The sequence below is a fragment of the Carya illinoinensis genome, chromosome 6 (assembly GCF_018687715.1).
Source record: "Carya illinoinensis cultivar Pawnee chromosome 6, C.illinoinensisPawnee_v1, whole genome shotgun sequence".
In the NCBI taxonomy this organism is placed as follows: domain Eukaryota; kingdom Viridiplantae; phylum Streptophyta; class Magnoliopsida; order Fagales; family Juglandaceae; genus Carya; species Carya illinoinensis.
Genome location: NC_056757.1, coordinates 5,327,150 through 5,354,377, shown reverse-complemented (window position 1 = coordinate 5,354,377; position 27,228 = coordinate 5,327,150). Strand labels below are relative to the sequence as shown.

The 27,228-nt window shown below is 35.3% G+C and overlaps 1 protein-coding gene across 2 annotated transcripts; it reads left to right on the top strand.

Moving 5' to 3' along the window:
- Window positions 1-18,101: 18,101 nt before the first annotated feature.
- On the top strand, window positions 18,102-20,555 carry LOC122313071 (heat shock 70 kDa protein 1-like). 2 transcript variants are annotated; one of them, XM_043127787.1, is made up of 2 exons: window positions 18,102-18,283; window positions 19,956-20,555. In XM_043127787.1, the coding sequence occupies exons 1-2, from the start codon at window positions 18,214-18,216 to the stop codon at window positions 20,288-20,290; spliced, it is 405 nt and encodes a 134-aa protein (XP_042983721.1). In that variant the 5' UTR covers window positions 18,102-18,213; the 3' UTR covers window positions 20,291-20,555. The 2 variants fall into 2 exon arrangements, with proteins under 2 accessions (XP_042983721.1, XP_042983720.1); XM_043127786.1 differs by having other exon boundaries at window positions 18,109-18,283; window positions 19,890-20,555.
- The last annotated feature ends 6,673 nt before the right edge of the window (window positions 20,556-27,228 follow it).

Below are 27,228 nucleotides of genomic sequence, written 5' to 3'. Positions count from 1 at the left end.
GCAGTTATAATGGGTTCTTACCTCTTCAAAGAATTATACGAAAACCGTTCAAAAATACATTTTTTGTTTATATTTTATATTAAATTGATAAAATAAAATATAATCAACCTTACAGTGATATTATGATATATATATAGTATGTAAAATGATTATTATGAAGAGAGTCAATGCATGGGACTTCGAATAATATTTTATGTTTTAAAGCCAACATTAGAAATGAAAAAGAGATGAACAAGAGAAAAAGTTTCTTTATCATCAAGAAAATCCAAACATAATATAATTATGAAAAATAATTCTAAAAATAACATATTTATTTAGAAACATAATCATAAAAGATACTCATAAAAAAAAAAAAGCAGATGATAATTTTCTTCAGTTTTTTTTTTTTTTCCAAAGAAAAGTGGGTGTCAGAACAAAAAAAAAAAATAATGCTAATATTGGCTTCCCTGAGTACTTTTTTGGTAAGATCGATTGTGAGATCTCAATAAAAAAAAAGATCCACGCAACACGAAGATATATAACACAAAAAATTAGCGTTTAGAAGAAAGAAGAGAGAAATATAAAAAAAAATTAATTAAAGATATTATCAATTACATAAGATCCATTCAAATTTTATACAACAAGTATTTTATATCATTTAATCTCATATTATTATTATTATATTTTTTCAAAATTTTTACACAAAATATAATAAAAAATTCAAATTTTTTCAAATTTCAAAATAATGATAATATTAAAACATAATACTCTAATAATATATTATTCAATTTTTAACTTTTATCCCAACTCACTGTCCAAACGGCACTTTAATCAATTTCTCCTAACTGTGGCCTTTTATCCCTTAAGAAAGATCAGAAGATTTTATTTAGAGGCTTTCTTTCACTAGAGGCCATAGTGGCTGCCTAGGTTGCCTAGCGAAGAGTCAACTATGGATATATATGATAGAGAATAAGGGCTCGTTTGGACACTTGGAGCATCTCACCCTGGAGGTGAGGACTTTGACAACAAAATAGTTAACCATTGTGTAGAAGTATTCAAAAAAGGAAGCACAAGAAAGACGTAAGTGGAAACGCCAACACTATGAGAAGGATGAGAACTGAATGCGAGAGAGCTAAGAGAGTTCTTTCTTATGCACTTGATACTACTATTGCCATGGATGCACTGTATGAGGGTATTGATTTCAGCTTAAATATCACTCGTTCCAAATTTTCAGAACTTGGATTTCTTCAAGAAGTCTATTAAGCTTGTGGAAAAATGTTTGGCTGATGCTAAGATGGACAAGAGAAGTGTTCATGATGTTAAAAAAAATCGGTGAATCTGTAAATCGGATTAGACCAGATCAAATTAACCAGTCGATTTGGTTTGGTATTGGTTTTATTTTTCTTAAAATCGGTCAAAATCGATCCGATTCTAATTATTTTTTTCCTAAAATCAGACTGGACCGGTTCATATATATATATATATATATATATTAATTGTTTATATCAATTCCTCTTCGGAACGGTATATCCGATAATATGAGTTTACTGGAAGACAATAGGGAGCTGACACATCACCTAAACACACATTATCATTTTGGACTGTATCGCACCATAGCAAATTAAAAAGCAAGGACTTGGCACCTACCCGTGTATTCTTTTCTCCCTTAGAACCATCAACCCAGATCGTCCACCTTCACATGCACGCCGCCGCAGGTTGAATGACCTCCGGTCCTAGTGGAGGAGCTCTAAATTAGACCGATAGGCATAGCCCAAGTGTATACAAGAAAAATAGACCTAGTTGGTGGATAAAACTTAAAAGCCTGAAGCTGATTTCCTTGAAATAAATGGTCTCCTAGCCAAAACTGAAGAAGGATAAACCACACTAGCCGATTATAATTTTGTTTTTTTTTCTTGTCTTCGGATTTTTGAACTCCTAAAGCACGTTGACTTCATCTCTTTGAGATGCTATTAGTATAATTTTGCTCGTGTTTGAAGGTACAATAATCATATTCTTTTCTAATTGGATCTGGGTTGTTTTGTTTGTGGATAATTCATAATTATATTTTTTGGAAGCACACGAAAATGACGATTTATATGTACCTACGAGTAGAGGGTTTGCATTTAGTACCTTCTCTGATCAACGTCCTTCATAATCTCTATAAAATCCTGAGAGATACATAAAGAGTTTTGGATCACATTTATTATGCCAACAAAGATTTCACTGTCAGATACGTTAATAATTAGCTTCCTGCTCATGAGTCAAGGGAGGGAGGGTTGCCATCTGGGGGGTTTATAGAGGAGGGAGGGTGACTTACGATGGAGATCTAAAAGCTTGGCTTAGAGAGAGAGAGAGAGAGAGAGAGAGAGTGTGGGTGTGTGACATATGGAGCTCCAACAGTGGTCTTGCTCCTCGAAGGTTTGCTTGCCAAGGAGAGAGAAAGAGAGAGAGAGAGAGAGAGAGGGAGAAGAATGACAGTGAAATTTGGGAAAAAAATTTTCCTATGCAGTGTAGTCTACCATTGGGTTCATGTGGAGTTTACGTGGCAGCCTACCATTCATTGCTGTTGATGGGGAAATATTGGTTAGACCTGCCGGAAGGTTTTTCTTTTTATATTGTATATAATTTATATATAATATATAATTATATATAAAATAGTTTTGTATTATATAATAAATTATTAATTAATATAATATCAAGAATTTTAACAAAAGATTGAGTTTGATTTCGATTGGTTAACATTAGGGTTGGGCAATGGACCACCCCGTCTACCCCCTGTTCGGCCTACGAAGACAGTCGTGCACACACTCGGTGTGTAGGTGGACCTCTGAATTGATCTGGGTGTTGGGGGATGGGTTGGGCACAAGCCCTTCTGGCCTAAATTCTATATAAATAAATATATATATTAATTTTTTTTAATAAACATCATCATTTCATTTTAAGTTTTATTTATTTTTAATAAAATAGCGTTGTTTGACATTATGTTTTGTTTTAGAATAATGCTAGTATGTCCTCTTATTTTGAAGGCTTATGCATTTAATTTTTTTTAAATTATTTTTTGCTTACTGATTAATGAAGTGACTATTGGTATATTGTATTTTTAATTTTTTTACAAATATTTAAACATGTTAAAAAAATGTTTGAAATAAAAAGTCAAAAAAAAAGAAGAAAAGGAAAGTGCAATTTGCTCTAAGGGGCACACTACCCATTGTTTTAAAAACCCCCTTCCCCTTGCGGTCTCTCTCTCTCTCTCTCTCTCTCTCTCTCTCTCTCTCTCTCTCTCTCTCTCTCTCTCTATATTTCACCACACGGTTGTCGTCGTCCCCAGCCCCAGGTATCTCTCTTTGCTGAAGCATTATCTGATAAGACAGTGAAAGTATCTAATAACGATAAAGCCAAGCAACAACCAGATAGAGGTAGCGCTGAGAAGGACAAAGTTTAGCAACAACCAAATAGAGATAGAGCTTCCTAATCTTTATGTGATTGTATTTGTGTATATTTTGATCTTTATTAATACTCTGTATTCTACTCTATAAATATAATACAAAAGAACTCTCTTGTTCAAGGAGAGTTTTCCAAACAATACACTTTATTTAAGTGTTTTGTTATGGTACCAAAGCCCCTATAAACCCACGGTATCCTCTACTATGGCCTCCTCTTATTCATCTTCCTCAATCTCTCCTTCCCCACTTAAGCCACAATCCTTGTCTTCTTCCCCTATCACTCTCTCCCACCTTTTTACCATCAAACTCACAAAAGACAACTTCATGTTATGGAAGGCTCAGATAATTCCATACATATGTGGTCAACAACACTTTAGCTACCTTGATGGCTCTATATCTACCCCTGCTCCTTTACTATCCAATCTCCCCAACCTTCCCTACCATATGTGTGTCAACAAGACCAACTCATTCTCAACACTCTTCTCTTCTCCCTATTTGAAAATATTCTAGCTCAAGTACACACTTATAATACTTCCCATGCCTTCTGGACTGCTGTCGAAAATTTTTCTTGATACACCCTGTTATGAGTAAATGAAGTGTAAAATTTTTCTTTTATTCATTGGCAGAATATTTATTAGATATGAACTACTCATTGATTTGACTGTAATAAGCTTTGTAATGTTTTTGCTTTTGTTTTTTGTTCTTTTTTGGAAGGTATCTTTGGTTTGCAGCACTCTATTTGCACTAGTAAATGATTTAGCAAGGTATGTAGTAACTTTTTTTTGCACTAGAAATTAAACTTTTTCTTTGTTTCTGTTTCAACTTTGCAGTTTATACATTTTTTATGAGGAAAACTCTATCTTCAGGTGAGTTAGTGCACTGATGTGCACCAATCTATCTACGTGTACCGTTTATTTAAATGGTGCGTTTTAATTTGGACGGGAATGAATTTTTTATGGATGGGAGAAGTCAAAACGCCCATTTTTGAGTGGTGTACTTCCATCATTCCTTCTCTCTTCATTCTTTTCTCATCACTTGTCATTCATTCTCCCTCTCCATTCTTTGCAATTTCTTCTCCTCTCTCGTCGATATTCGTGGTCTCCTCTCCCAGTTTTTATCTCTAGGCGGAGCTTGCCTTGAGGCTATTGGATTGAAGATCTGGAAGGAAGGTAGCTGTGAGACTTACTGTGTAGTCTCAGTAGTGGTGGCTACTGTAAGAGTTGGTGTGAAGCCGTGGGATGTGGGGCTTGATTTTGGTGGCTTACAGTCATGTGGGCGTGGTGCAACACTAGAGATGGTGGAAGTTGGTGGTTTGTAGAGTTCCACTTGCTATGTTAAGGTTGCTAAAAATAGAGGCTTGTTGAGTTTTTGGTGGAGGTAGCTGCGTAAGATAATGGCTCTCAGTGGTTGGCTTTTGGAAGTGCTAGCGGAAGGTGTGGTGAAACATCTAGTAATAAGCTAGCTTCCATCAGTGTGGCGATAAAAGAATCATGAATGGCATATGTGGGAGTGGGCCGTACTCTGTTTTTGTTTCTCAAAAGCAAAGGATTCCGTGCTCTGGGCTTAAGAATGCCATGGGTGTGGAAGACGTGCAACGGTGAAGGTTTTCTTTTGGTGGTTTTCTGCTTGGCTTGGCCGAGGTCTTTACTCTATGCACCGGTGGTAGGTGCAGTGGACTAGCTATGGTGCTCGTTGGTTTCTAGTTGTGTGGTTTTGGGCGGCACGTGGTTGTAGGTGTAGAGTTGTCTCCATGAAGCAACCGTGCATGGTTGTGCAAGGAGGTGGTGGGAGGTGGAGAAACTTACAGAAAATAGAGATAATGTTTGCGTTGGGTGAGAAGAGAAATTGATGCGTGGGATTAGAGGGAGAGGGAGAGGGCGACGTGGGGTCGTGGGGAGGTGCAGTGGTTTAACGGTGGCGATTTAAGTGGGGTTGCTGTTTCCCATGGGCCGTGGGAGGTGGTTTGCAGTGATTGGCTTACGGTTTCGGCAAGGGTTGGTGGTGGTTGTAAAGTGTAACCTTCCTGTATATGAATGTGCATATTTAATTCCTATTTGTCTATTCTTTCCGTTACCTTTTTTTTAATAAAAAAAATGAAAAGTGCCAAGTTAGTGATGGCTTGGACCTAAAAGCATTGTTTTAATTACCGTACCGTACTGGCCAATGGTTCGGTATAGGTATTACACCTGTTTTGTACCATCCCAAATACTGGCCGATATTTCGGCTCATACCGACTAATATTTCGGCATTTACTTTTTTTTTCTTCAAACTGCAAGCTCATTTTTTAACTCTCAATTCAGACTGGAGTATTTATAATTTATATATCTATGAATTTAAATATAATTTATTTATATATAGACTATTATTTTGCAATATAATTTTTATATATTTTTATATATAATTTATTTATAGATCGACTATTTCGAAAAGGTACCGGTACTAAAATATTTCGTTTCAGTGCCTTGACCAGTACAGCCTCTGGTACGATATTCAAAACTTTGCTTAGAAGAACTATTTTGATGAATTCTTTTTAGTTTATACATGTTTTGGCATTGTAACTCTAGGCCCTGATTTTAATTTTTTGTGGAAGGTTTCAGTTCTGTGACTTACATTTTTGGTGTTTTTATTAGTCTTGCATTATAGTTGTATCGATGTTATTTAGAAAAACTTATGTCTCGTTTAGATACACACTTCAGATGAGATGATATAAGATATTTTGAATAGTTTTAAATTTTTTTAATTAAAATGAGATAAAATAGTTTGTAAAAAACTGTGTTTTTGAATAGTAAGATAAGATGAGATAGTTTTTAATTTTTGGGATTTGAAAAAGATGTGAGTCCTACTGATTTATAGAGAGCTGAATTGTGCATTGTTAATGTATTGTTCACATACTGTTCATTTACTATTCATATCAGTTTTTACTATTTATGCACTGTTTACTGTCAATTTTTACTGTTCATATCACTTTTTACTATTTATGCACTATTTACTGTCAATTTTTACTATTCATTACTGTTTATTCAAGTGGATATTTTTAAAATTTAGAGATGAAACATAGTGTTTAGATAGGAAAAACTATTGTACGGTATAGATGAGATGATCTGTATTCGATAACCAAACTGGGCCTTAATTTCCTCAATGAAGGAGAAATCCTGAAGTATTAAATTAGACACTTTTGTATTATAATTTTTTAACGAAATCATTTATTAAGATCAAAAGAAAATCTTTCTACCATCGTACCAGTACTTTTGTATGCATGAGAGAGCATGTGAGGATAGACTTTTTGTTTTATTTTATTGGGACAAGTAACAAGGCAAAGCCAAGTACATAGGAAGTCTACAAAAATTGAACCTATTACAAGGAGCTAGAAAAAGAAACAAGAAAATCATGGACACTAGTTCTATTAAATACAATAGCGGAGGCCCACTGAAATATGGAATTAAAGAAGAAACATCTAAGTTCATCAACTGATTTTCCCTTATATATCTTCAAGACATTGACCATTCCTCTCAATCCAAATACACCATACAAGGCATAAAGAGATCATAATCCAAACACAAACAATTCACACATTCCCCCTTAAACCTCTCTAGCAAGCAAAAAGGTTCACCACCCACCTAGGCATCACTTAAGCCAAATCACATCTATTGAACACTTATACTATAACAACTTGGTCACATCACAATGTAATAATAGATGCTCCACGGATTCACCAGATTTCTTGCATAAGAAACCCCAATCCAAACAATTAATTCACGCTTTCTGAGATTATCCAAAGTCAAAATCTTCCCTAAAGAAGTAGACCAGCCAATGAATGCAACCTTAGAAGGCACCTTACTCTTCTAAGGAAAAGAGTCAACCCCATTTGGCCTACACAACGTCTTATACCGAGAACGAATTGAAAACTTCTTCTTACCAGTAGGCATCCAGACCATCTTATCCCTCAAATCCTTCCCAAGCTGAGTAGCATACAATAAACCAAACAATCCAGAAACAGCTCCCATTTCCCAATCATTCACATCTATAGAGAATAGAACTCATCTATGACAATCCAGAAAGTCAGCCAAAGAAGCATCTGGGTTCTGAGAAATACAAAATAGATCTGGAACAACAGCATAAAGAACCCTACCACCACACCACGAATCATGCCAAAAATGAATTCTAGAACTGTCGCCAACCATAAAAAATAACATGTTTAACAAAAGCATCCCAACCTCTTGTAATATGTTTCCACACCCCCACACCATAAGTACATCTTGCCTTCTTCAAACTCCACCCCCCCTCCCCCTCCCCAAGCACTCCCATATTTAGAATCAATCACAGCTCTCTACAAAGAATCATACTCTTGATGTTTCCTCCACAACCACTTTCCTAGTAATGCTTTATTAAAAATACTCAACTTTCGAAACTCCAATGCACCACATGACAAAGGAGTACAAATCTTATCTCAACTAACCAAATGTGGATAGACTTTCTTGTGTGCATGTTGTAATTTTAGGTGTTTCATTTTTCATTACTTTATTTGTGGGCTGCCCATATGACATTGGTCCATGATCTCCTACTTATGCATTGAATTAATCTTGGATCTTATTTTAAAAGTTTAAAGAAGAAATCCTGTAGTGTTAATATGAAATTTTATATGATACATGATAGTTGACTGCCTGTAGTCATTCATAATAGGCTATATCTACTGGCCTTTTGCAACCTAATGTCTTAGCCATTCATAGCAGTATATCACTCTTATAAAACTCCCAACTCGTTAATCATTACAAGTTAGTTGCATATTCCTTAAGACGATAAGCCATATACGAAAATAGTAGAAAACTAAAAATAGTGATGATGCTACTAAACACAAGAATAAAGACCAGTTGCATATTTCGTTAAGCAAATTGCCAGGCTTGCTTCGTTTTGGATTGCTTCTTAGGTGCTCCAGCTGTCAAGCATCATGTGGGAAGGCACACTACATGCCCAATGTTTTAAAAACTAAACCAGATGAATGAATTAGAAAGGCGGCTGGTTCAAACATCAGTTTAACAAGCTTAATAAAAAATATATATACTTTTTGAATAAAACCAAAAATTTTACGTGAACTTACTTTTATACTAGTCAAATGCAAGACTCGTCAGGTGTTTTGAGGGAAACAAATTAAAAAAAAAAAAAAAGGTTTTTTTTTTTGTATTCTGGAAAGATTCTTTGGTGTGACTGATAACTTTTATTGTTGTCATTCTATAATTGGTTTGGTATTGTGGATTTATATTGTTAATTAGTTTTTTGTTAACTATTTAGGTTTATGTATGATTTGTTTGTTTGATTTTTAACAAGGCTCTTCTTGCGAAATGGTTATAGAAGTACCGTCTGTAAGGTGAGTCCTTATGGAAGATTGTTATTGAGATAATGAAGTATGGGATGTTGCAAGATAGTTGGTGTTCTAATGAAGTGAGAATTGTGCATGTTGTTGGTTTGTGGAAGAATATTAGAAATGGATAGGAGACTTTTGCTTGTTTTATTAGTTTTGCAGTTGGTGATGGATCTAGGGTCAGTTTTTGGCGTGAATTTTGGTGTGGTGATTCAGTCCTTAAGACCATGTTTCCATCCTTCTTTCGGTTGGCTCTTAATCAAGAGGTTTCGGTGTTTGAGTTGCTGGATTGTTCTAGTAGTTCCCCACATTGGAATGTTTATTTCAATCGAGCTACTCATGATTGAGAAATTGGTGTTATTTATGCTTTTACAGTTTATTGTATTCATTAAATTTTGGTAATAATGTGATGGACATGATGCTTTGGATGAAGACAAGGAGTATAAAGTTACCATATGACCATTATACAAGGTTTTGTCAAGTCAAAAATATACTTTGTTCCATTGGAAGTGTAACTGGAAAAGTAAGGTGCCGCCTAAGATTACTTTCTTTGTTTGGACAACATCTTTTGTGAAATTTTTGACCTTGGATAATTTGAGAGGTGATGATTAACATTCGTTTGGTACTATTTTAGGGAAATTCTGAAAAGCTAAAGAATCCAGAAAACCAAGGTTCCTATACTAGAGATTGTAAAAAAAGAAAATTAAACTGAGGTTGATTTTATGAAAAATGTTTATGATATGTTTTGAAAAGAAATTTGAAACAATTTTAGTATTTGTTTGGCATTACTCATGAAATTTATATGAAAGAAGAAAGTATTTTTGTCATGATTTGTGTAGATATTAGCTTATTTTTATCATTCTATTTATGAACTGTGCAAAAAGAGTGAATATGAAAGTTTTGTGCATAATTATATGGTGATGATTTGATTTTGTTGTGTTCTGAATATGTTTAGTACTTTGATATGATATGATGTGATCTCTAAAAACCTCTAGCATGACATTATATTTATATTCTATTATGACTTTACCACGAGTGTAAAACTATGGTCTTTGTTCGGATTGATACCAACTTTTTTGTTTCCTAATAACAGAGGGTCCATCGGCAACTTTTGTGAATTCTTAGGTCATAACATTCTCTCTTAGAGTTGTAAGAAACAACAAACTATGGCTCACTCGAGTACTGAAGTCGAGTATTATGGTTTTGCTAACTGCACTACTGAATTGGTTTGGTTTCAGTTCTTAGTTCATGCGCTTGGAGTTGGTACAAATAAGCCACTAATATTTTGATGTGACAACATCGGTGTCACTTACCTCAGTGTCAATCCTGCCTTTCACCCCTATTGTAAGCATATAGAATTTGACTTCCATTTTGTTAGAGACAAAGTGACCTATGGAAATCTTGGCGTTTGGTTCTTATCAAGAAAGGACCAAATCGTTGAAATCTTTACAAAACCGATTGTTTCTACTCGGTTTCGCTTCCTGTATTTCAAGCTCAACCTACATGCATTATTGTTGACCTTAAGGGGAGCTGTTGAAGCACTATCTGATAAGGCAATGCAAGTATCTGATAAGGATAATGCCCAAAAACGACCAAATAGAGGTCAAGCTGATAAGGACAGAGTTTAGCAACAACCATATAGAGATAGAGCTTCCTAATCTTTACGTGATTGTATTTGTGTATATTTTGATGTTTATCAATACTGTGTACTCTACCTTATTATTAACATAAATAAAATAAAGCATTTCACCTCAGCAAAAGTCCTAGAATCTTCAGGAATAAACCATTAGCTGTATACTCTATTAGGCAGTAGAGTCCATTGTAACAGATTTTATTCTCTGTGTTGTACTACGTCCATTATTCTGATTGTAATCAAATGCCTATATAAAGGCATACATAATATTGAATACAGTGTGTGAGAAAATCATTTTTACAGAGAACAATATGTTTTCTACATTCTTCTTCCTACCGATATGGTATCAGAGCTACTGACTAGGAGTCTCTCATTCCATCCCTCAGTCCCACCATGACCACCTTAACACTTCTTTCTTCCTCCTCCTCCGTAGTCACTATCAAATTAAACCAAGACAATTACTTGTTGTGGAAAGTGCAAATTTTCGCTTACCTCAAAGGGCAAGATCTGTTTTCTTTTGTTGATGGAACTCAGATCATTCCCCTCAAATATCGTCCAATCAATCCTACTGTCGAGTCTACCGCCACCCTAAAAAACAATCCTGATTTTCTTTCTTGGCAGAAAACCGATCAGTTCATTCTCAGCGTTTTATTTTCTTCTCTTACAGAGTCTGTTATAGGACATGTTGCCTCCGGAAAAACCTCAAGAGAGCTATGGCTCACTCTAGAATCTATGTTTAGCTCACTCTCTTAGGCTAAATAATTTCATATTAGATTTTAGCTCACCAACTTATCAAAAAATGAACAATCGGTTACTGAGTTCTTTAGTAAAGTCTGAATGTTAGCTAATACTCTTGCAGCTACTGGAAGTCCTCTCTCTAACAAAGAACTTGTCACTTACCTTCTTAATGGTCTTGGCCCTTCATATGAGTCTTTTGTTACCTCAATAACTACCAGATCCGATCCTACCACCCCTCATGAATTGTATCACCTTCTTCTTATTCATGAAATCAGGTTGTCTCATAATTCTTGCAACACTAGCTCTTCCTTTTCTCTCCAACCTTCGGTCAATTTGAGTACTAGATAGCACCGTGATCAACAAGGGAGTGGCACTTTTAGGGGGAATCATGGTAGACATGGCAGAAACAGAGGGTCTTATACAGGCCACTCTTCCCAGTCTTTTCAAAATAATTACTCACCTTCAAACACTTTCCAAAACAATTACACACCATCAAACATTAACCGCCCCATCTGTCAAGTATGTTCTAAACCAGGTCACGTAGCCTTATAATGCCACTACATGTTTGACCATGCTTACCAGTATGAACCACCACAATCATTTACTACAAACTACACATTTTCCACTTCACTTGCCGATCCAACTTGGTATCCAGATTTAGCTGCTACCCACCATCTCACCCATGACCTCTCCCAGTTAAATATCTCCTCTGAACCATACACAGGACATGACCAAATTCTTGTTGGCAAAGGGAATGGACTACCTATTGAAAACATTGCCGACTCCTCATTCCTCTCTAATTCCTCCTCTTTTCATTTACATCATTTGCTTCATGTACCTACTATTACAAAAAACTTAGTCTCAATTTCTCAATTTTGCATTGACAATCGTTGCTTTTTTGAATTCCATTCCAACCATTTCAATGTCAAGGATAACACAACGGGGAAGCTCCTTATCAATGGCCCAACCCGTGATGGCTTATACCAGTTTCCACATCCATTGCACTCCTCTTCTCCAATAGTCCTTCTTGGTGAACGCACTTCTCTTATCAGTAAATGAAGTGTAAAATTTTTCTTTTATTTATTGGCAGAATATTTATTAGATATGAACTGCTCATTGATTTGATTGTAATCAGCTTTCTAATGTTGTTGCTTTTGTTTTTTTTTTTTTTTTTTTTTTGAGAAGGTATCTTTGGGTTGCGGCACTCTATTTGCACTAGTAAATAATTCATAAAGGTATGTAGTAACTTTTGTTTGCACTGGAAATTGAACTTTTCCTTTGTTTCTATTTCAACTTTCCAGTTTATACATTTTTTATGAGGAAATCTCTATCTTCAGGCGAGTTAGTGCACCGATGCGCACCAATTTATCTACATGTACCGTTTATTTAAATGGTGCATTTTAATTTGGGTGAGAATTTTTTAGGGATGGGAGAAGACAAAGCGCCCATTTTTGAGTGGGGTACTTCCATCGTTCCCTCTCTCTTGATTCTTCCATTCTCTTCTCCTCTCCCGTCATTTCTTCTCCCTCTCCATTCTTTTCAATTTCTTCTCCTTTCTTGTCAATACTCGTGGTCTCCTCTCCTAGTTTTTATCATGAGGCGAAGCTTGCCGTGAGGCTCTTGGATGAAGGATCCGGAAGGGAGGTAGCCGTGAGGCTTACCATGTAGTCTCGACAGTGGTGGCTACCGTGAGAGTTGGTGTGAAGCCGTGAGATGTGGGGGTTGATTTTTGTGGCTTACGGTCTTGTGGGTGTGGTGCAACACTAGAGATGGTGGAATTTGGTGGTCTGTAAAGTTCCTCTTGCTCTATTAAGGTTGCTAAATACAGAGGCTTGTTGAGTTCTTGGTGCAAGTGGATGTGTAAGACAGTGGCTCTTGGTGGTTGGCTTTGAAGGTGCTAGCGGACGGTGGTGGTGAAACATTCGGTGTGAAGCTAGATTCCAATGCTGTGGCGATGGAGAATCACGGATAGCCTACGTGGGAGTTGGCTGTGCTTTGTTTTTGTTTCTTAAAAATAGAGGCTTCCATGTTATGGGTGTAAGAAAGCTATGGGTGTGGAAGACGTGGACGGTGAAGGTTTTCTTTTGGTTGTTTTCTACCTAGCTTGGCTGGGGTCCTCACTTTGTGCACTGGTGGTTTGGTGCAGCGGACTGGCTACAGTGCTCGTTGGTTTCCAGTTGTGTGGTTTTGGGTGGCACATTGTTGTAGGTGTAGAGATGTCTCTGTGCAGCAACCATGCGTGGCTGCGCAAGGAGTTGTTGGGAGGTGGCGAAACTCGCAGAAAATAGAGACATTTGCATTGGGTGAGACAAGAAACTGATGTGTGAGATTAGAGGGAGAGGGTAAGGCTGACATGGGGCTGTGGGGAGGTGCAATGGTTCAATGGTGGCGATTTAACTAGGGTTGCTATTTCCCATGGGCTGTGGGAGGTGGTTTACGGTGGTTGGCTTCCAATTTTTGCAAGAGGAGGTGGTGGTCATAAAGTGTAACATTCTCGTATCTGAGTGTACATATATAATTAATATCCGTTTGTTCTTTCAGTTACTTTTTTTTTAATAAAAAAAATGAAAAGCCAAGTTAGTGATGTTGTGCAATCGGTACACAGGATTTATACTGTTAGTCATTTTTTGTTAGTTTATGTATGATTTTTTTGTTTAATTTTTAACAAGGCACTCATTGCAAAATGGTTATGGAGGTACTATTGGGAAGGGAGTCCTTATGGAAGATTATTATTGAGATCATGAAGTATGAGCTTTTGTAAGCGAGTTGGTGTTCTAATGAAGTGAGAAGTGTGCATGGTGTTGGTTTGTGAAAGAATATTAGAAATGGATGGGAGGCTTTTGCTTATTTTATTAGTTTTGTGGTTGGTGATGGATCTAGGGTCATTTTTTGGCATGAATTTTGGTGTAGTGATTCAGCCCTTAAGACCATGCTTCCCTCCCTCTTTTGATTCGCTCTTAATCAGGAGGCTTTGGAGTTTGAGTTGCTGGATTGTTCTACCAGTTCCCCCTACATTGGAATGTTTATTTCAATAGAGCTAGCTCATGATTGGGAAATTGGAGTTATTTATGCATTTTACAGTTTATTTTATTCCTTAAATTTTGGTAATAATGTGGTGGACATGATGCTTTGGATGAAGACAAAGAGTAGGAAGTTTATTGTATGATCATTATGCAAGGTTTTGTCAAGTGAAAACCATACTTTGTTCCCTTGGAAGTGTATCTAGAAGGGAGTAAGGTGCTGCCTTAGATTGCATTCTTTGGTTGGACAGCATCTCTTGTGAAATTCTTGACCTTGGATAATTTGAGAAAGGAGTTGTCTCTTCCTAATGGATTGGTGTTCTATGTGTAAGAAGAGTGGAGAGTCGGTGGATCATCTTTTACTTCATTGTGAGTTGGCAAGGATGTTATGGGTGGAGATCTTTAATAGAATTAGCATTGCTTAGATAATGCGCAATTGGGTGGTCAATTTGTTTGCATGTTGGCAAAGACGTAAGGCCAATTCACATATTGCCGATGTATGGAGGATGATTTCTTTGTAAATCATGTGGTGTTTGTGGATTGAAAGGAATGGTTGAAACTTTGAAGATAAGGAGTGTTCTCTGTCTATGCTAAGAAGTTTCTTCTTCCATTCTTTATTTCTTTGGACCTCCTCTTGTGTACTTAATGGAGCTTGCTTTAATGACTTTCTTCTCTCACTTTCTAGCTCCCTATTTTGTAACTAGGTTCAGTGTTGCTTGCATGATAATCCAGAACACTGATGCTCACAACCAGTTCAAGTGTTTCTGAATTGAGAACCCAAAAGGAAAGTAGATAAAGTATTAACCTATTCAATGTTCCTTCCCATATCTCAATTGCTAAAGCTTCAATCCAATTCATTTAGACATCTGATAAAAAAATGTATACTTGCATAAATAGGTTAAGTATGCCATGAACATTTCATTTGAGGGTTATAACCTTTTGAGTTTTGACGAGTTAATGATAAATTTAGTTATTTTAATTATGTATTGCTAGTCATGATATAGTATGGAACCTTGACAAATGATTAAAGCAATATGCATCAATTGGTACAAATTTCTAATAAACTCTTGTGGATATAAAGTTTTTGAATATTGTTTTTGGGTCAGCATTGAAGTTAAAAATTAAGTAAGGGAGAGGAGGAAGAGCGGTGCACTTTATCTCTAGGGTGGGTGTTAACGTCGTGTTTCATACGCTTTTCGACCAGGTCGCTCAACCAATTTGAGCCTTCACTCATGCCAGATCCTGAGGCGAGAGAGGGGTGGCCTTGCAGTGGCCCAAGGAACCTCCGATGCCAAAGTTTGTATAGAGTAGAGATCAAAATGCTTTAAAGAATAAGGCAACAGTTGTGTATAATTGATGATAGACTTTAATTCCTCCCCCCTTACCTCACAGTTCTGGGCTACCTTTATACCATGTCTTTCAAGTCAGGTGGGCCATGCCCTGTGTTCTGGGGCAGAGAGACGCCTCTCCTTAGAGTTTCTACCACCATACTGCATTTAATGCAGTGTGATTTTCTTGATGTTAGTCATTTAATACGGCGTGGGTCTTTGGCAGAATTGTCTGAAGCGGCCTCTTCCCTTTTCCCCGATCATGGTTTCTCGCGTCCTTCTACAATGTCTGGTCTCAATATTGATGATTACTCTCAACCCGCACGGGTCTGAAGCCCGCTCGACCTGCACAGGTATAGGACCCACCTCAGGCTACCAAGGGGGGCCTTTCCGGGCTCGGGCCAGTATTCCCGAGGCTCAAGGGGCTTGGTGAAGCAATGGGCCTAGGGAAGTGTTATGCCCTTGAGGCCCTGACAAAAATACCCCCTAACTAGGCCTGCAACCCGATGTGGTATAGCTGAGTTTGTACCCGACCAGACCCAACTCGAATGGACACAGTTAAGGCGCCAAACTGACTCGACCCAACCCGAATAAAATGAAATCAAGTCGAGCCCATATGACCCATCCTTTAAAGAGGTGTCTTCCTCGAGAAGAAAGCAACAGCCAACATAGAAGATTCAAGAAACGACCAATTACTTTTCTTTGCCAACACCACCATAAGGAACCGGATCGTTGCCCCTCAACCAAGGCCAGCCCCAAAAAGGCCATGACTCCTCATAGCTTACGTCGTCACGATTGACACCTACTGCTACCCTACAAGAGCAAACGAGAGCGTTGGAATAGATCTGTAAGCCTCTACCTCTCGATTGGAAAATAACCTCTTCTCTTCTCTTCTCTGCATAGCAAGCTCAAAAAAGCTCATACTCTTTGGCTTCTCTCTCGGCTCGGGGGTTCAGATTCTGCACTAATCTTGCGCCACCGACCCAACTTTTGCCTTCTTCCCTCCATTTCCTTTCTCTCGGAGCATTTTTCTTCACTATGTTATCATAAGAAGTCCAGTCTACGCCTCAATTCAGTCCTTCATGGTGAATTAATCACGTTGAAAAAGAAAACCCAAAACTTTTTCACTATTTTCTATTTTTTTGCATTTTCCATTTTGGGTATTTCTTCATTTTGTTCAAGCTTGCCGACGTCGCATGTGAATTTGGTGCTCATATCAGGCAAGACAGCCTAGACGAGTTCATCAAACTCAATAGTGCCGTTGCCGTTGGCGTCCATGTTGGCCAAAGCATGTGGAGCTGGTTGCCGGACGACTTGAGAATGAGTGAGCGAAGAAATCTGAGTGGCGGCTACTGGCTAGAGTTTGAGACTGAGTATGCTTTTATACTCTCAGATGGGTTGACACAAATTATTCAAACCGGTTATTAGTCGAGTTAGAGACCAACTCAAATAATAACCCGACAAATTCGGGTCAGTTCGGGTCATGCTACTCAGATCAATTGGATGATTGGGTCATATGCACACCCCTACCCCTAACAGTGAGCATGAGATTTTTTAGGTGGGGCTGAGAATGTTACTTGACTTCTTTCACTTCCTCCCTTTAATAATATGTATGTGAAATATATGTAGATATAGAAAAAGGAGTAATTGTCCAATCAGTTCTTGTCATTTTCCGATATTAGAAAAAGATTCTTAGGTTTTTAATTTGTGAAAATCTATGGATTGATTTTGCAATTAACCTAATTAAAAAAATGATATTTAAGCATCACATTTGACAACCAATGAATAAATAAAAAATTATTTTTTAATTTTTTGAGTTTACTTAAAGGGAAATGACTTTTTTATGGTTGTGATATATGATTGAAAAAAAAATGATTTTTATTGATAGTTGGCAAATATGAGCTGCCAAATGGGTCCTCCTTAGTAAGATTTATATCTTAAAGAGAGAAGTATACTCGGATTTCAAAAATTAGCTTATAAATAAATATAAAAATAATTTATACAAGTTTTAAATAGATAGATTATATGTAAATCTTTGTAAGATAACGGATCTCATTTTAAGAAAAAGTGTAAAAAAATTAATTGTTAATAGTAACAATTATTTTTTTTATGAAATATTTGTTTATATATATTCATTCTAGTTGAAAATGTTGGGTTGGTAAAAGACACTGTAAGAACCTGACTGCACACAGCTTTTATTTCTAAAGATTTTATCCTTTTCTTTTATCTGATCCACGACAGGCCGTAGCCACCGTTGACAAGTCTCACTCTCTCTCACTCTCTCTCTTTCTCTCTATCTCTCTCATCCCAAGTCTTGCTCACCAAGTTTCCTAGTGCTTACAAAATAGAGAAGAAATGGCGGGCGGGCGGTCGGTCGGCAGGATCAAATATATAAAAGAGGAGTGATATATCATATATGTATTTTCTTATATATATAAAATGAGTTTTCTTGTGCGGCTTCAATCTACTTTTGACTATTCAAATAATTTCTCAGCCAAGCATGTTGACGTGTCAAATATATATCCGATCTTTCTATATTTTTTCACTATTAAATTATATCTAAACTGGTGACAGCGCCCTAAAATATAAAAAGACAAACGAGTTGGACTAGATCAACATTGGACTAGATCAAAATCAATGGAATCTTCATTTCGATCTTCTTCCACCTCTTAATATATATAGAACAACGCCATCGTGTGTTGCATTCACTCATGATATGCATCGCTTCAAGATCGGTGATGCCGCCAAGAACCTGCAGGTCGCCATGAATCCCAACTCCGTGTCTGGTAATTTCTGTTTCTTTCTTTATTTTCGATCAGTTATAAGCAACTTTCTAAATAAATTTAAATTTTAAATATCATTTCTATTTTTTTTTTACAAAAAGAAAATGATATTTAAAATTTTATAATACACCTTCTCTGTTGAGATATTAATATTGTTGATCTATGTAGGAAGATTTTATTAAATTTAATTTTGCAAATGGCTTTTTAGAAACAGATATATATAATGGGTTCTTACCTCTTTAAAGAATTATACGAAAACCATTTATGTTTCTAAATAATTATAACAATAACATATTTATTTAGGAACATAATCATAAAAGAAACTCATACAAAAAAAAAAAAAACGTCATGCCAATTTTCTTCAATTTTTGTTTTTTTAAAGAAAAGGCTAGGGGAGTTCAAAACAAAACAAAAAAATAATGCTAATGGCTTACATGCATGAGTAATTTTCTGTTAAGAATAATTCATGTGAGATTTCAATAAATAAAAAATAAAAACTACACAGTTCCAGGAAGATATATAGTAAGAAAAGATCAGTGTTTAAAAGAAAAAGAGAGAAATATAAAAAATTAATCAAAGATATTATCAATTGCATAAGATCCATTCAAATTTGATATTCTCCCATTGACTTAGGTCTGGTTTGGATACAAGAAATATTTCATCTTATTTCATCTCATCTTATCATTACAATTTTTTCAAATTTCCATATAAAATATAATAAACAATTCAATTTTTTTCAAATCTCAAAATAATAATAATAATATAAAAAAATAATATTCTAATAATATTTTATTCAATTTTTTATCTCAACTCATTGTCTAAATGGCATCTTAATCACTTTATCCTAATTGTAGCTTTTTTTACCCTTATGAAAGATTGGAAAATTTTAGGTACTTGGAGGCTTTCTTCCACTAGCTAGGGGCCTTAGCGGCTTCCTAAGTTGCCTAGTGGAAGAGTCCGTTTTGGTTATATATGATAGAGAGTAATGGCTCATTTGGACACGTGGAGCATCTCAAGGTTTGAATTAATAAGATGTTTTCTTGAGTTTTAAGAAAAAAAAATTAAAAAATTGAATAAAAATATTATAAAGTGTTTTGTATTTGAGTGACATTTAAAAAAGAAATTATGAGAAGTTTTAAGAATTTTAAAAATATCAGGTAAAGAGTACTAAGGATTCGTTTAGACACTTGAAGTATCTTAGAATTTTGTAAATAAAAGTAAACTTATTAGAATTAAAATGTTTTATTGAATTTTGGTAAATGAGTGAGAAAAATTTTTAAAAAATATTATAAAGTTAAAAAATTGTTTGAATATTTTTTTTAATATTTTTTTAAGTTTGAAAAAGTTATATTAATTTGTGTTTTATTTTGAAGGTTTTAAAATTTGTATTAATTTTTGTTTTGGATAATGATTAGACAAAAATGCTAAAGATTTAAAATTAAAAAAAAAATTTGTGTTTAAGTAATTTTTGAAAAATAAATTATGATTGAAAAAGTTTGAGAATTTTAAGAATGCCATGTCTCATTTCTGTGTTAAAAAGTTCGATGTTAAATTTTTAACATATCTTCATAAAATTCAAGCCTGTGACAGATTTATCTTATCATTGAAGGTTCTGATGACAAGTCTATGAACAGTGTCACTTATAAGAATATTGAAATCAAGGTGTCTTCTACAATGGAGGTTTCTATTCGGGAGAAAACCTCGGGCGTGAGCAACACTGGGATCACTACCACCAACAACAAGGATGATAAATACAAAGTGAAAGCCAAGGCTAAGGGAATTTTGGAGGGCTATGTCTATCAGATGAAAAATGCTTTGGAGGATGAAAAGATTCGTCCCAAGCTTGAGCCTTCATTTAAGAAGAAGATTGAAGAAGCCATTGGCCATTTGAATGGGTGGTTAAAGTATGTTCAGAATCCGCAGGCAGACGACAACGAGATCACGAAAAATCTGAAATTGAATAAACAATACTATGAAGACATCATTGCAAAGATCAAACAACTTAAATAATTGAGCAGCTCCTCTTGATCAAGTTAGAGATGACTACTATATATGTAGTCGATCTGCCGAATGGAACTCGTACTAAAGTTGAAACGATATTAATATGTTACCACTTTGTTTGTGGACCTTTTAATTGTACTAGTTTTAATATTGTTGGTGTGTTTGAATTTGCACGTAGTAATACTATTCCATCGTTACATGTTGCAACATTTGACATTTCTTGGGTGAAATTTCTAGTTTTTGTTATATATATATATATGTTGGTGTATGTTGATCTGATAGTGTTACAGCTTGTTTGGAAGGAAAAAATGGAATGGAAAAAATTAAAATAATTTTAGAATATTTTAATGTCTTTCCTATTTGAGAGTTTCATTAGAAGGGAATGAAATAAGAGTTCAGATGTTTAGATATTAATTAAGCGTGAATGAAATAAACATATATGATTTTCTCAAAAATTGTACATCACATATCATAATCCATCATGAGATTACAGCCAAGATAAAAACAAAACAAAACAAAAGAGAACAAAAGATGAAAACATACAATACGTGTATTTTTATTTCAACGGAAGTTCAGAAATCTTGAAATCCTCTTAGCCTCTTCAAGTAGAAGCCCTCCCCCTACTCAAAGAAGGTCCAGTACCAAGCCCTTTTAAAATATTTGGGTTTATAAGTATGAAAGCTCACTTGAGATTAACAATTAATTTTTAGAATAGGTTATCAGTTTATAATTTTATTTTAATGAGATGTGAATTTTGGTTGGGCTGATAATTATATTAAAATCATTTGATATTTTTTTTATGAATTAGGTGGAATCTTTTTATTTAGTTTTAGGCTGAAATATTTTTGGGGGCAGGTTGTATTGCTGAGTTGAGGCCCAAAATTCAGAAAAAAGGCCCAAGTCTTGCACGCCCAAAACCCAAGCTCGAGATAACCAAGAACAGTCTTCACGGTTTTCACACCATCCACGCCATGCACGTCTCTACCCTTCTGGGTTCACGGCAGTATATATATATATATACCTATATATATACTAGGTGAGAATAACGTGCAAAGCACGTTTATCTAATTTTATGAAATGATTATTTATAAAAAATAATATATATTTTATAAAAATTATTGATGTCACTTAATAATTTAAGACATATTGGAGAAAATAAAAAAATTAGTTCAAAGTATCATATAATCCAATACATGTTTATAACATCTATAATTTTAGCAAATATGTATACAAAAAATTTAATAAAAGTCTAACACAAACAGTAGTTCAAAATATGTGTCATTTGATGTTTGTATTATAATTCATCAATTTATGTCATCCTGTTGACAATCAATAGAGACAACATTGAAATTCTTATTTTGCTGTTGGTTGAGTCGATCAGGGACAACATAAAGTTAAAACATAATCTTTTTATAAAATTTGTTGTATAATATTTTCTATATATAGCATATATATAAATCATAAAATATATTTTGAAATTGTTGGCCGAATTTACTCTTTCTTGATTAGCTCAAGGATCACGGCCTTTGTCACGTGCCTATCATAGCAAGCCCACGTATGGAATATGACTTAGCGGAAGCTACGTCCTACTAATATGGGGGAAAAAAAACATTTTGATTAAACACACTTATATTATATATTATATGAGATTTTTAAATTTAGAATACTCAATAATCTGAGTTAATGAAACGTATAATACACGTATATTATACTTAGGGATTCACGTTTTATACACCTAATACACGTGTATATGTTAAGGAGAAAGAAAAAATATAATAACTAATTTTTAATTACTTATTATTATATAAACTATTAAGTATTATAATTATTGAGATTAATAAATCATATAACAACATTGAATGCTATCTCTCTCAACATTTATATCTTCATTTTATGTGCGAAACCGTTTAAACAAACGGTATTAACTTTAACGGAAAAATAAGAAAAATCGTTAAAACAAGATTTTCTGTTTCATACATATTTTTTATATATAGAAGATATGTAATCTGCACGTTGCTAGTTTTCCAAGATAGGGTTTCCGCAGCCCCGTGTTTCAGTGAAAGGTCTCCTTCACGTAGTTGCCGCAGCCACTTCTCTTACAGCCTACTGCACCTCCCCGCCGTGATAAGCCTCCATTGCAGTAGAGCAACGCCGCCTTTTTCCCCCACGGAAGCCCAACCGAGTAAGTCCACAGCACGAAACCTATCTGTCCAGATCAAAACCACCGTGTGATAGCCACTACCCAGCCTACGAGACTTAACCACTGCGATCCCAACGTGAGCTACTTTGCACCTTCACAGCAGCCAACCACCGAAAACCACCTTACTCCACCACCGCCTAGGCCTTTTCAAACCACCCAAACAACCTTCTCGGTTCTCTCTTCACTGCCCAACAAGCCTCTGTTTTTAGCAACTGTAACAGAGCACGTAAGTCCCTGTTTTAAGCAAGAGAAACATAGCAACTTTGGACACCACCGTAGACCCACATTCCGTCCATTGTTAGGCATCGTTCCTCGTCGGAAACGGCCACCCACACGGCCGCAGCTTGTCGTAATGTCCCCCGGAAAACCGTACGTAAGTCCCTCTTACTCTGCCGCCACTCCCAGACACCTTGTCACCGCTTCGTTGCTGCCCTCACGTTGAGTCCGTCGCACGGTGCCCCGTGGCGACTCCCTATTAGTTCCATCCGAAACATTGCTAGCTTGTTCTTTTCCTGGGTCGTATAGTCTCTTACGAAGCCTAGTAACAGTTGCAAACTTGTGTTCTATTTTTTTGGGCTGGGGTTTACTTTGGATCAAATAGACTTTGTTTACGTACTAGGCTTATTGTTAATTGGATTTGGGTTATGTTAAATAATTATGAAGTAAAGATGTTTGTTACTGTGTTAGACTTGGGCCCTAAATTATTTTGGACTTGGTAACATTTTTTTGTTCCAGCAAGTGTTATAATAGTTTAGTGGGCTAGCTGGGCTTTATTTTTAAATAAACTCATGATTGAGTTGGAATTACATTGAGTGATTGTTAAGTGGATATCAATAAATTAGAAGGTGATGACACTTTAGAATCACGTGAATTTTAGATTCTTTTTTAAAGAAAAAATAGGTTCTTTTGGTATTTTTCATTTTTAAGTATTGAAATATGTGTTCTATTGAAAATTTATGAAAGTTACGTGACTTTTTTTTTAGGTGACGTTTGACATTTGTTTGGTACTATTGTGGAAAAATTTTAAAAAGTTAAAGAGTCCAAATAAGCAGAGTTCCTATATTAAAATTTGCATTAAAAGAAAACTAAACTGAGATTTATTTTTTGAAAAATGTGCATGATATGTTTTGAAAAGAAATTTGAAACAACATCAATATTTGTTTGGCATTACTCATGAAATTTGTATGAAAGAGGAAAGTATTTTTGTTATGACTAGTATAGACATAAGCTTATTTTTGGTATTCTATTTTTGAACTGTGCAAAAAAAGCGAATATGAAAATTTTTTGCATAACTATATGGCGATGGAAAAATATAGTTGCAAGCACAATTGTACACTAATCTGTGCACCAATATGATGTGATTTGTCAAAAAGTAGATTTTATTGAAAACAATGTTAATTTAAATTTTAAGTATGAATGAATCGGTATTGGTACACAGATTAGTATGCGACTTTGCTTGTATATAGCAAAACTCTATGGCGATAATATGATTTTGTTGTGTTTTGAATATATTCTGTATTATGATATGATGTGGTCTTTAAACATCTCTGGCATGACATTCTGTTTCTGTTATGTTCTGGCCTTACTATGGGTGTAAAACTGCGACTTCTGTTCGGGTTGGTACCAAATTTTATGTTTCCGATGCATCCACTTTGGAAGTTAAATTGGTTTTCTACATGATCTTTCCTGTGTGCACACTCAGGCTTTCAAGGATGAATAAGAGAAAGATTTCACATTTTGTTTCTGTTCGATTGGCCATCGAGGTTTGCACAACCCTATCACAGGGTTTATCAAGATGATTTGCAGCTACAAAAAGAAATACAAAGGGTCTTGAATCCAGTAGATTGTAAGAGTATTAGCAGTGGATTATTTATCTTCATCTTTATATTTGAATTTGAAGAATATGCCCTTAAAATCAACTGTATTGGTTTATTCGTATGTAAAATTATAAATAACTATGTACTGATCTTATTCAAAGATGAATACTTCCTTTTCATTATTCAAATAATATTTTTATTATTTTTTCTCTCTCCCCTCGAACGGCTCTCTTTTCTATTTTTTTTTCTCTTTTCATTTTTCTCTTCTCTCTCTTTTTTCTTCTCTTCTTTCTCCATCCCCGAATGCCTCCATCTCTCTCTTTTCTTTTCTCTTATTTGACCTGATTTTGTGTTATTTTTTTCTGTGTTAGTTGGTGATTTCGTATAACTTTTCTGTGTTATTTTGGTTATTTTTTTTCTGTGTTTAGGAATTTTAGTTAATAATAATAATAATAATATTTTTTTTATTATTTGATCAAAAAATATATAATCTAATATAGGAATTTTTCTTTATATTTAAAATTAATCTTTAAAAAATATAATTTTATATATAAAAATGAAGAATTCATTACCCATGCTCAAAGCCGTTGTCCTCGTTAATTTCATCCTGCAATAAGCCTGCTGTTTCATCCCCTGCAACAGCTAAATCTTCTTTTAAAAAAGCAGAAGTCTGAGCCAGCTGAAGCTGACAATTAGCTCAAAATATGTTATCCTGATAATGTTTATGCCACAAAAATGTTCCATATTTCAAGGTCGGTTAAGTTCCTTGTCTTAATGTTTTTTTTTCTTTTTTTTTTTTGTTCGTTCCTAACATCAAGGGTGACTTGCAATTGGAGGACAGCTCGGCTATGTTCAATCTCTCACAAGAGACAATAGATTGGAACTTACTCTACCAGTTCGTCTCCTCTTCACCCTCGGATATGCACAAAGAGTCTGATCCTTTATGCATATCAGACCCTATCACCAATGACTTGACTTGAACAGCAGTCATGGTGGGGTGTGTTTACAATATGATCTGAATGGGTACCCTTACATTCCCAATATGTCTGGCAGTCAAAAGAATCTCACTTTTGGCTATGAGATTGGGGAAAGCGCAACGCAGTCTCTAGTAGGGACAATGGATCATGCAGTGGGTTAGATGTGGAAATCGAGGACTTACTGGTAAGTTCAAGCTCTCAGGTACCTTTTATTAATACGTATCGCAAGTTTAGCCAAGAAATTTGTTGTCTTCTTGTATCAGCTTGAATGCCGTGAGTTGATATAATCTTCTTTGGGTACATTTTAACTTGAGCAATGACTTCAACTTGAATCTTTTATTTTCAGAGTTATTGGTCTTTTGATAGCTAATATTGCTTTGTTCCTGTGTACAACACCTTGAGCCTACATTTGAAGATTCTGAAGAGGTTAAGAAGAGAAAGGCTTCATCAGGGTTGTTAAATCCAGTACCTTTACACCAAATCACTATTATTTTGTTAAGCTAATGCCGATTATGCTTTTTAGCATCAATCCTTAATTCCAAGGGAATACTTCCATTGGAAATTATTCAAAAATGTTTTCTGCTGAACCAGCATTTCCCTCCTTTGGAAATCTGGGAATTATCATACACAAACCTCATACCAAAACACATCTCAGACTCCACCAAATACGTACCCCAGCCAAGTAGTCCATGACTACAATTACTTTTTCACGAACCCAATGCATTATTGGCCAATTTCAATTTCTCCATATTACTTTCAAGTTCTATCCATGGCTAAGAGCCATAAAAAGAAACTTGATCCCTATATATGGGTACTCTGTCGTGAAACTTTGAGGAAGACTGTGACGCCCTCAAATTCCGTTTAGGATTGGACGGACATTTGAAGTGTCGAGACATGCAACACAAGGTTACCTGCCCCTGTTTTTGACATATAAGATGCAATGTTTCTAACATGCATATAACAATATGCAATATTCGTAGCGGATAAATTTGTTTTTTCTTTAGCAATACTATGCATCAAATTGAAAATATCTCAAATGCTTAAAACATACTTCATACATAAAAACCCATTGAACAACTAAGATCACAATACTAGTCCAAAATGGTTATGATCCAAAAAGTACTAGAGATGCAACTCAATCGTACAAGTAGTAATTTACGTTAATTACTATATTAACATTGATGTCGCACCGTCGCTTAGTCAACTGTGTCTAGTTGATCAGCTCCTGATTCTCTTTCATGTCCTATAACAAGATCTACCATTCGGGGGGAATGGTAGTTGGGACTACCAAAGTGAGATTTGATTACAAATCTCAGTAACTTAACAAAAAACTTCTACACAAGCTAATGATGCATAGTTGACAGTAAAAGCATAAATGCATAATCAAATTCATAATTAATTAAAGCATAAATTGGCGTACAACATAGCATAATTGACATAACTTAAATTGAAACATGAACTGAACTTGACTTAACATGAACTTGATCTGAAACTTGACTTAATATGAAAAATACATACTTCACAGTTGTTATGGCCCCATGTATTCTACGTGTAAATACATACTCCACAGTTGTTGTGGCCCCATGTATTCTACACAAACTTGACTTAACATGAAAAATACATAATCCACAGTTGTTGTGGCCCCATGTATTCTACGTGTAAATACATACTCCACAATTGTTGTGGCCCCATGTATTCTACACAAACTTGACTTGACATGAAAAATACATACTTCACAGTTGTTGTGGCCCCATATATTCTACGTGTAAATACATACTCCACAGTTGTTGTGGCCACATGTATTCTACGTGTCACAATTGCTGTGTCTCACGTAGTGTATGCGTCACAATTGCTGTGACCCCATACATAAGTAATCAAGATGAAACGTGACTGGAATACGAAATGACTGAAGCCCTGACGTAACATAACGTGACTTGAATATAACTTGAAATA